General features: G+C 43.0%; 1 protein-coding gene across 1 annotated transcript; it reads left to right on the top strand.

The window, feature by feature from the left end:
- Positions 1-5,823: 5,823 nt before the first annotated feature.
- Positions 5,824-11,348, top strand: SIAH1 (siah E3 ubiquitin protein ligase 1; the record flags this gene model as incomplete). The annotated part of the gene is made up of 2 exons (XM_019644247.1): positions 5,824-8,799; positions 10,966-11,348. Coding segments are annotated over exons 1-2 (474 nt in total), but the record flags the coding sequence as incomplete, so codon positions are not given.
- Positions 11,349-11,350: the final 2 nt, after the last annotated feature.

Here is an 11,350-nt window from a genome sequence, read left to right as displayed (position 1 = left end):
AAGTATTAGATACTGTCTGCTAAATTTAAGTCTTGAAACAACATGGGTTATGGAGTTGATGGTTGCATTGTAGGTTCTTTTGGAGTTGAGCCTATCCAAATTGCCCATGTGGTGTCACCCCATGATGCATTTTCTTTTTTTTTAAAGATTTTTTTATTGGGGAATTTGGGGATGGGAACAGCGCCGGGGAGCCGGGGGAAGGGGAACAGACAAGCCGCTGTCCCTCTGTTCCTCAGTCCAGCCGCAGAGAACGCTGTCCCACAGGCCCATGTTGGCACCATCACTGCGCTCTTCCCGGGAGAGGCAGATCAGTCGCTGACTTCTGGACGGCCGCTCACTGCGGCTGCTGGCCGCTCACGCTGGCCGCTGGCTGCACACGGTAGCCCATGGCAACCCACTGCAGCAGGGGCTGCAGCCTACGCCGTCGCCGGCAACTCACGGCAGTCCAGCTCCAGGTTGAGCTGTTGTTCACCCATGATGCATTTTCTTACTGATGGTTAAAGTGCTTCAGTGAAAACCATGTTGTCATTTGGCTTTCTTCACCCAAATGCATAATTTCTATAGTAGGTTCCTGTCTGCTTTTCTCTGTAGCCTGCCATAATCCGAGTACTGTAGCACCAGCTTGGAGCTGGTGTGACCTTAAATGCCAGTGGGAGCATTCAGTGACAAGGCTAACAGGCATTCAGATGAGTAGGATGTGCTAATACTGTTTCTTAGATTATTAAACATAGGAAGATACAACATTACATTTTCATAGAAAAATTTGGACCCCCCACCCTCCTGTGAGAATAGTCTTAGTTTGAGGAAAATTAGAGTATAAGTTAATTCATGTGTTATATCCTTTGAGACAACTAAAATGATTTCATTAGAGTTTCAGATGTAATGTTTATGAAGACACAGATTATAACTATTTCTTTTTTTAAAGATTTTATTGGGGAATTGGGGGAGGGGAACAGTGTTGGGAATTGGGGAAGGAGAATAGCCAAGTTGTTGTTCTTCAGTTTTAGTTGTGGAGGGCACAGCTAGCTCAGCTCCAAGTCCAGTCGCACCGCTCAGCTCAAGGTGCCGTGTTCAGTTAGTTGCGCGGGTGGGCGTAGCCACCATCCCATGCGGGAGTCAAACTGGCAGCCTCGTTGTAAGAACGTGTGGTCTATTCTGAGCCACCCGGGTGGCAGCTCAGCTCAAGGTGCTGAGTTCAGTCTTTAGTTGTGGGTGCAAACCAGCAGCCTTGCTGTTAGGAGCACATGCTCTCACCAGCTGAGCCATCTTGCCACCTGTTGGCAGCTCCCTGGCAGGGCACAGCGTCACTGGCCCATGTGGGAATTGAACCGGTGACCCTGTTGCTCAGAGCTCACGCTCTTGAGCAAGCTCTTAACCAACTGAGCCATTCAGCTGGCCCCAGATTATAACTATTTCAGTGGAATATAGTTTAATTTGAATGAGGCTCTGTGAAATTTTTAATATGGCATCTATTTCCCATAAATTTCATTTTTCTGTTTCACTAGTAAAGAGCCATCAGTCATAAAGTAGTAAGACTTTTTTATGTAACTTTTTCACCTCGTTACTTTGATTTCTGTCTCCCAAGCAATGTACTCTCTTCTGTTTATTGTCGCACCACGTCTTCATAGGTTACTCCTGATTCTGATCTGTAAAATTTTTTGTTCTGAATGTGTCTGTGTGTCTGTGTGTCTACCTGTCTACCTACCATACTTGTCAGATGGAATGTGGAGTTGATAGGTTGTACATTACAGTGTAGAACTAGGCACAATATAATTTATGAGAAAGGTTTAAAAAGCATAGCTTAATGCCCAGATGGAGCAAAAGCGCTAACATGTACTGGAATGTGTGATAATTCTACATCCTTAGAGAATATAAAACATAATTGGGGTAGTAAACAGTTGTATTCAAACCTGGACACAAATAATAAGTTGCTAGTATTTGGATGCTTTTGTCTAGACACTGTGAGATGTGGTTACATTGCAGTCGTAATTGTCTTATAATCTTGACAGAGATAGTTTTCAGTAATTTGAAGTATGTTACTAAAAGTATTATTTAGCAATGTGTGCTATGAAATAAAATTGTTGAGAAAGCCTATTTGACCCTCTTCCTTCTTTTACTATTTCTCTGCTCTTACCTCTCTTCTTGATACTTTGCTTTGATTTAATGTCTAATGGTTTAATGACGATCTCAGACTATCAGATTTTATCATTTTGATACAAAAAATGTCAACAAGCAAGGTACAGAGATCTCCTGTATTTACGGTGCCCCAGGTGCCCCATTCATAGCCTTCTCCATTATCAGTGTATTTCTCACCAGAGTGGTATATTTGTTACAATTGATGTACCTACAGTGACACATTGTTATCACTCAAAGTTCATGATTTGCATTAATGGTTCACTCTAGGTGTCGCATCAGTTTTGATGAATGTGTGATAATAAATGTCCACCATTACAGTATACAGAACAATTTCACCGCCTTAAAAATCCTCTGTGATCTACCCATTCATCCTTCTCCCCAACCTCTGGCAAACACTAATCTTTCTACTATCTCCATAGTTTTCCTTTTCTCAAATGTCATGTAATTGGAAATATGTATGTATCCTTTTCTTATTGGCTTCTTTGACCTAGTAATATAAGGTTCCTCCATGTCTTTTCATGGTTTGATCAATTCTTTTTAGCGCTGTATAATAGTCCATTGTCTGGATGAACCAGTTTAGTCACTCACCCACTGAAGGACATCTTGGTTGCTTCTGAGTTTAGGCAATTATGCATAAAGCTGCTGTGTGCAGGTTCTTGTGTGGCCGTAACGTTTTCAGCTCGTTTGGGTAACTACCGAGGAGGGTGATTGCTGGATCCTTTGGTGAGGGTATGTTAGTTTTGTAAGAAACCGCCCAACTGTCTTCCAAAGTGGCTGCGCCATTTGCATTCCCACCAGCGATGGACGAGGCTCCGGTTGCTCTGCGTCCTCTCCGGCGTCTGGTGTGGTCAGTGCTCTGGATCCGGGCTGTTCTGACAGGTGTGCAGTGGTGTCTCGTTTTCACTCGCACATCCCTGGTGACATGATGTGTAGCATGCTTTTGTCTGCTCCCTCACCGGCTGAAGATCTTTGGTGAGGTGTCTGGTAAGGTCTTTGGCCCATTTTTTAATCTGGTTGTTTTCTTATTGTTGAGTTTGAAGAGTTTTTGTATATTTTGAATAATAGTCCTTTGTCAGATTTGTTATTTGCAAATATTTTCTCCCAGTCTGGTTTGTCTTCTCATTGTCTTGACAGTGTCTTTTGCAAATCAGAAAATTTTAATTTCAATCAACTCCAACTTATCGATTATTTCTTTCCTGGCTTATGTCTTTGGTGTTGTTTCTAGAAGTCATTGCCAAACCCACGGTCATCTAGATTTTGTCCTGTATTATCTTCTAGGAGTTTTATATTTTACATTTAGGTCTGTGATCCGTTTTGAGGTAATTTTGTGAAGGTGTAAGATCTGTGTCAGATTCATTATAACTTGTATATTTGCCAACCCGTAGCCTAATCTGACTTGGCCTCTTAGCAGATTCCACATGGTTGACTGTGCCATTTTTTTACTACCTTACCATATGATTTTTTATTATTTTATAATTATTTACACTTTGCTAAGGTTTATAATATTTACATTCTAATTTGTAATTATAATGCATACAGTGTAGTCTTGGTTCTGTGTTTAAATGGAGTCATTGTTGGGTAACTTGAATCCTTTTACAACAGGATCACCATTGCTAAACTACTTATTTTGATTCATCACGTGATTTTTGTTTTTCATTAATTTTCTTAAGGGTTCACGGGTACTGTATTCCTTGTTGCATATTTAAGCATGTCTTCTTACTGCCTTTTTTCTTATTTTTTTCTGATTACAGAGATAATACAAGTTCCCTATAAGAATATAATAAAGCATAGTTGGTTCTAATATTGATGCACATGTGAGTTTTTTTAATATCTTCTTAAACCCCCATCTTCCTTGACTTCTGAGCTACTGCCCTCTCCCGGTTTTCTCCCGCCTTTGCTTTTCTTCTCAGCTCTTTAGACTTGTGCTACTTGGTGTGGGCCTCAACCAGCAGCCTTGGCCATACCTGGGAGCTGGTGACAAATGCAAAATCTCAGTCCTGGCTTCAGGCTCATTCTGATTCTAAAGCAGATTCCACATTTTAACAAAATCCCTAGATGATTAGTAAGCATGATCAAGTTTGAGAACCATTGCAGTCTTTTTCCTTTAATGAACCCTTAAATCTTTTTTTTTAAAGATTTTTATTGGGGAATTGGGGGGATGGGAACAGTGGTGGGGAATTGGGGGAAGGGGAACAGACAAGTTGCTGTCATTTTTGTTCTTCAATCTAGTTGTGGAGGATGTTGCTTCACTGGCCCAAGTTGGCACCATCATTGCGCTCTTCCCTGGTGAGGCAGATCAGTCGCCGGCTTCTGGACGGCCGCTCACTGCGGCTGCTGGCCGCTCACGTTGGCTGCTGGCTACCTACGGTAGCCCATGGCAACCCACTGCCACAGGGGCTGCAGCCTACGCCATCGTAGGCGACTCACGGCAGCCCAGCTCCAGGTTGAGCTGCCGTTCAGCATCTCAGCTGTAGAGGGCAGTGTCACTGGCCCTCACATGTGGGATCCGAACCGGGGCCCTCTGGCATCCCAAGCGAGTTCTTAACCATCACGCCACTCGGCCGGCCCGAACCCTTAAATCTTTAAATGTTGGGATTCCTCTTATTTTAGGCAAGCCCCTCTTTGACTTCAGATAGCATCTGTATGTTAACTTTTTTTTTTTTTTTTTAAAGCTGAGCCATCCTGCCACCTGTTGGCAGCTCAGCAGCAGCTCAGCTTGGGCCGTGAATCGAACCGGCGATCCTGTTGCTCAGAGCTCGCACTCTTGAGTGAGCTCTTAACCAACTGAGCCACTCGGCCGGCCCTTGTAGTTAACTCTTTTGTATAGCAGCTGCTTTTTTTGATTAGACATCTCACAAGCGTCACCTACTTTGCATATAATCTATTATCATATTTCACCGTCTAGGATAGTCCCTCATAGGTTCTGATTAAGGACAGTATTTGCTATTTTTTTTTTAACCTGAGGTGGAAGCCTCAAAGTACAACAATGTAGACAGTAAAAAAACAAGCGTCCTTTGCTTTCCGTATTTGAGTTAGGGTTTGCATTCTCCTCTCTCCACTTACTGTTTCCTCACCTTTTTCCAGACTCCTGTTTTTATAGCAGCCTTCTAGTAGGTCCTGCTTCCCACTTGAGATCATCAGTCTTACTAGGCACAAAACTCTTCTTCTGTAGCTACAAATTTCAGAATTATCTTCAGGAAAAGGGAGCTTTTAGGAAAATATGTACAATTAAAAAATTTTTTTATTATTAATTTACTACAGTCCTGGAAACTAAAAATGGGTTAATTTTTTTTCTTAGCATTATTGTTTTATAACAAAATTTGATTTTATTTTTAACTTGGTATTTAAAGCTGTTGAATTTTTAATGAGACTTGCCTAAATTTTAATTTTGTCATTATTGAAGAGTAAATCTTAAAATAAAAGCAATTTTTAACATAATTTAACATTTTCTGCATAACCCATCACAATGTCAATGTAGAAAGTACTTTTTTGCAAAAAGGAGTTTAGGAAAGGAGGAAAAGCCCTTAAATGTTTGGAATGAAGTAGTTTCATTTACCTCATTGATTTCTAATACAGAGAGGAAATTTATAACCTGAACCTATACTTTTTTTTTTACAATAAATATGTCGTTTCTAGGAGTAATTTTTGGAGAAGTAAAAGAGGGGTAACTTTTGCATCCTGTCTTTTTTTAATTAAGAATGCAAATTTTACTTTTTTTTACTGTTTTCACGTTTTGCAGTCAGACTAATTTTTATAAAGCAGTTTATTGTCCCCTTTGAAGGAAGTACAGCTAAAATTCAGCAGTATCCTACCATGCAGATAACTGACTCATTGGCTGTTTTCTGGTACGTAGGCTTCCTGGTGTCTCACGCCCCATCTCTGTACTTCCTTCCCATGTATGTTCTGTTTGTAACGTGCTTTACATGTCTGTTTCTCCATCTGAAACTTTGATTTTGTAACTATTAGCTTCCCGCCGCTGCTGCTGTAACATAACATTTTCACAGGCTCAGTGTCAGGCATTAGAATGTGAACATCTTTTAGAGGGGCTTTATTTGCCTGCCATAGTAACATTTGTAAACTAGAAGAAAATGGTAAGCACAACATTGTTATGTATTAATTAGAGTAGCCAGGCATGGGGCTGTGACTAATCAGAGAAATTCGTCAGCCATTTAATAAAAGGAAACAGGTTTCCACCTGAAATTGAGAATAAAAGTTTAAGTCCATCTACTTCTGTGTGTTAATGTGTCAAAGCAATGCTTAAATGCTTGGAAATCACTAAGACAACATTAAAGGCTGACTCTAAAGTGTTTATATTTAGATTAAAATCTATTTAAACTTGATACTAAACTGGTCTTTAGAAAGTATAGGTAACCAGTGTACTCTTGGAAAAATTTTGGATGTTTGCTTACTTTGGATTTTATGGGCTTTTCTTAGTGTAATGGAGTTTTTGTGAAATTTTCAGCTAGTTGAGAAATTCTATTAAGGTTTATTGGACTAAAAATTAGTTACATGACAGTTGATCGTTGACAGAAACGTTTGATACTTTAACATCTAAAGGCATCTTTTGAAGTGTATGTCTGAAACCCACTAGTTCTAGGTCTCTAATCAGTTGATGACTTCAGGCAAGTACGTTTTGGAGGTCTCAGGTCTCTCTATTTTGGAATATGTGTTACCTGTGATACACATAAGTTACCCATGATACTCATAAGTTACCCACCTCTCTTACTCTAGATAGAAGCATGTGAGACTGGAAATATTGTCCTAGTTTTACAGCTGAGCAGGTAGTGAAGACAGGTTTGAATCCAAGTGTAGGTGACTGCAGAACACTTCTTTCTACCTTTACTGTCCTGACTCATTTGTTGAGAGGTTTGTCCATAGGTTAATGGTTTTCAGACCGTGCTGCAAGTCTTTGTACAGGTCCTTTGCAAGTTTGGGGAAAGACATGAGGTTTTTTTCTTTGCTTCAGGAATCAGTAATCTTGACTTGTTTATACATTTGGGTGCTGTCTTAATTCTGTTTGGAAAGACTTTCTCTGCCTAAAATATTTGAAGTTACCTGCCCTAGAAACCTGAGACCTGTCTAGAATGAATATGTATTAGAAAATAAAAATGTAGGTAATAGTGATTGATATTTATCAGTAGACTTTTCAATTATATTTCTAATCCTAATGATGTTTTATGTAGCCTAATAGTAAAATAAGGTGAAGTGGCTGAACACACTATTAATAGGGTGGGAAGTGATTAGATTTAAAATTTGATGCTGGAAGTGGATAATCTACAGCCTGCTGCCCGGGGTTCATCCCCACTCCCAGCTCTTGCTGCTTTTAAAGGCGTGCCGAAGGATGATGTAATGACAGGTTACACCTCTGAATGCACTAGCTGACGCAATGCAAGTCGGAGGCCCGGGACTTTATGGGGCAAGGGTAATGCTTATTTAAAAACAAAACAAGCTACTAAGTTTAATGAGGCCTTTTAGGATGGCTTTCCCAGAGTGGGAAGAGAATATCATCTCAGCTTGGAGGTTGAAGTTGGAGTTTAATATGATTATGTGTGTTTACTGCTCTCACTGCAGTCTTTTTGAAGGGAGAGGGGGAGTTTAAAATACGGTCCTGTTGGGTAGAAATGGAGAAGTGAGTTAGAACTGAGGAAATACGGTCGTTGACCCCGGTAAATAGTTATTGGAAGAACTAGGGAGGAGAATGCTTTTACTCTAGAAAAGCTTGGAGTTCAAAGGGTTAACCGGGAGAGGACTGTATAGTGCAGATAAGGGCTCTAGGCTGGCCACATATTTCCCATGTACTCTGTGTAGCTCTTGGTTTGAAACCACACGAAATTGCCGATACCCGAGTGTTTTGGCCTCTACAAAAACGGCATGGCTTTGACCTAATTGTAAGCTGGTGGAAGGGCTGGAGGTTAAGGGGCTTTGCCCCACCTGGTCGAAGTTGTGCGACCGACGACCTACGCAGTGTTCTGGAGCCGCCCTGGGTGGGGCGGGGCTGGGGCGGGGCTTGCGGGCGCCCCCTTCCCCACCCCTCCTCCTCCCACCGCTGGGGCGCTGGGATCCTGCGGCCCGACTTGCACTCCGGGTGGAGCTGGCTTTCCCAGCTGCGGCCCGGCCCCAGCCCTTGGCTCCAAATGGCTTTCGCGCAGTAACTCCAGAGCCAGCCCGAGAGCGCGCCTCCGTCTCCAGGGTGCCACCACCGCGCATCTACGGCCCGTGCGTCCTTCTCCCGACAGCCGGCCAGAGCCTAGCTCATGAATCCGGGGAAGACCAACTGCGGAGACCGAGAGAGGCTTAGGGCCCAGCGTAGGCCAGCTCAGCGATGGCGCCCGTTTTTGGAGACGCTGGCGAATCTGAGCTTGGGGAGGTGTGGTCCACTCGTCTTGGGACTGGAGAGGCTTCATTTCTCTGCCTCCGTAGCCCGTGCTTCTGAGAAGTGAATGGAGGGTATGGAGCCGGGCGATTCCCTTCGCTTCTCAGCAACTTGACCCCGCGTGCAGGAACAGAAACTGTTGGGAGGCCTCTGCTGCAGACTTGCTTCTGGGGGGAGGGCCGCGGCTGCCGGGCTTCTCATGACCGGGAAGCCGGCCTTACCTTGTCTGTACTCCTGGAAGGGCGTCTTACTCACGTGTTTACCTGCCGCTCGGACAAGGAAGAGAAAAGGTATTGGCGTTTAAGAGACGGGTTGTTTAAACTGGGAACCGGGGCAGTGTAAGCCAGTGGGGTTTGACTGGGTCAGGGACGGGCTGCAGCAGTACCAGGGAGCTCGCAGCGATGTTTCTTTGGGTCTGCTGTACTTTGCTCACTTTAAACCAAACTTCATGTTCCGCCAGCACTGCCGCACAGGTGTCCCGAGTCCTGGCTTCCTGCTGCAGGGCTGCAGTGCGCTGGAGATTTTTTTCTCTTTGGAGGTGGAGCTGGGTCCCACCTTTGGAGCTTTGGGAGCTTCTAGCCGCTGCTACTCTGTGGCTGCATTTCACTTGTTTTTAGTTTGAGTAGGAATTGTGCTTTCTACAATGTTCGGAAAAATAAGATATATTGTAACATGAACCCGAACTATTGATGATAGATAAATGTATAACTATTTTGCTAGGCCAAGAAATTAAACAGGAGTGTTTTTCTTGCTTGGTAGTTATGATGAATACAAACTGAGTTTCCTGAAACTCAGTATGTTTGATTCACCGTTTTGGTTTCGTGGCTTGAAGGCTTTGGTGGCTTAGACTGTTCTGTGCCCCAGGAACCACTTTCCAGTATTACTGTTGTTCACTTAGGTGAGCAGCGTAAAATGGGCCAGGAAGGCGTGTAGCACATACAGGGCATTTTGGCAGTGCTAACCCCGCAGTTTTACAGGTGACCCAGAACGCGCGGCCCAGCATGTGCACCAAGTCTCCTCAGGGAGACTGGTGAGCAGGCGAGTTCCTGCTGAGCCTTGGTTGGGCTGGAACACCTGGCTATACCGGGCATCAGATGACAGCTGATTCATGCTGCCCTAAATCTGCCTGACGGGCCACATGATGAGGGAATTCTGCGGTACTTTTGTCTCCCCTTGAACTTCAGAATCTGCCTTTAGTGACAGTGGAACTCATCTTTCGTCTGGCACCCTCACCCCCCCCACTTAAGGTGTCTGTTCTTGAGTAATGTAACCCAAATTGCATTTACATGGTCACATGGGTAACCAGCATTGTGTTTTCAACATTATATTCTTTGCAATAGGATAATGATTATAGTTGAGAAAACATTCAGTTTGAGGTACTGAATTTTACTTTTGTTAAAATATGGCTTACATAGTTATTGGGAATACACTCTTAGACCATCAGTAGATCTTTTCTCACCCTTAAGACAAAGGTAGATTCTTGGGAAAAAGTGTTTTATCTTTCATTCCGCCTGACTAGGTACATTGTTGATCATTTCTTCCAGATGGCATTTATCTCTGAAATGTTGATCACTGTGCTGATGAACGTTTCAGCAGCAGTGGCGAGCCCTAGGGTACAAGGGCTGAATCCTGTACCTGTTGGCTGAATTCCCCATCCTGTGTTGTGTCTCTTTCTGGTGCTTTTATCTTCATTCTTCATTTACCTTCTTTTCCTGACTCTCCTTTCCCTTTGCAGATTCTATCTGATTTATATTGTGGAATGGAAATAGGATTGATTTATTTTCTCCAAATACCAGACTATTGAGGGGGACGCTGGTCCATGGGAAACAAGATGAATAACTAGCTGACGTTAACATTCTGGGGAAAAACGTAATCGATGAAGACGGATGATGGGATGGCAGCAGGCCCTTGTGACCCCTCCATTCCCTCAAAATACCGCTAGAGCAGATAACTGGCCATTAGGTCAATACCTTGGTGATCCTTTGGGTCACTTATAGCTCCCTCTAACTAGCGTCTGCTGACTCCGAATGGGAATGAAATAGACTGAGCAGGGGAGTGGAACTCAGAGGGAGAGAAAGTGCAATGAAAACTGGTCAGATTGAACTCAAGCTTCTTATACAGAATTTCTTAGTTGCTTATGGTCCAGTTTCTGTTTCAGCATTTATTTATTCCTAGTCCACCCAAAGATGATTTTTTACTCTTTTTAAGAAAGGGAATTCTAATGTGTAATGTGTTCTGAAATATTTTGGAGACGTCATCCAGTATATAACGCCTAATAATCAAAATGCGTATTTTGTGTAATTTATTTTTTTAACCCTGTTTATTTTGTTGTTTTGCTCACAGTAAATTTTCCATGAAACAAGTGTTTCTGGAATGTAAACATTATTAGTAAAACAAGTGATAGTTGTAGTTCTTTTTCTCCTGCCTCCTTTTATTTTTATTTGTTTTTATTGCAGAAATGAGCCGTCAGACTGCGACAGCATTACCTACTGGGACGTCCAAGTGCACACCGTCCCAGAGGGTGCCTGCCCTGACTGGCACAACCGCGTCCAACAATGACTTGGCCAGTCTTTTTGAGTGTCCGGTCTGCTTTGACTATGTGTTACCACCCATCCTTCAGTGTCAGAGTGGCCATCTTGTTTGTAGCAACTGTCGCCCAAAGCTCTCATGTTGTCCACCCTGCCGCGGCCCGCTGGGATCCATTCGCAACTTGGCGATGGAGAAAGTGGCTAATTCAGTACTTTTCCCTTGTAAATATGCTTCTTCGGGATGTGAGATAACTCTGCCACACACAGAAAAAGCAGACCATGAAGAGCTCTGTGAGTTTAGGCCTTACTCCTG

Source organism: Hipposideros armiger, unplaced genomic scaffold, assembly GCF_001890085.2.
Source record: "Hipposideros armiger isolate ML-2016 unplaced genomic scaffold, ASM189008v1 scaffold_4, whole genome shotgun sequence".
Lineage (NCBI taxonomy): Eukaryota > Metazoa > Chordata > Mammalia > Chiroptera > Hipposideridae > Hipposideros > Hipposideros armiger.
This window is presented reverse-complemented; position numbering and strand designations above follow the sequence as displayed.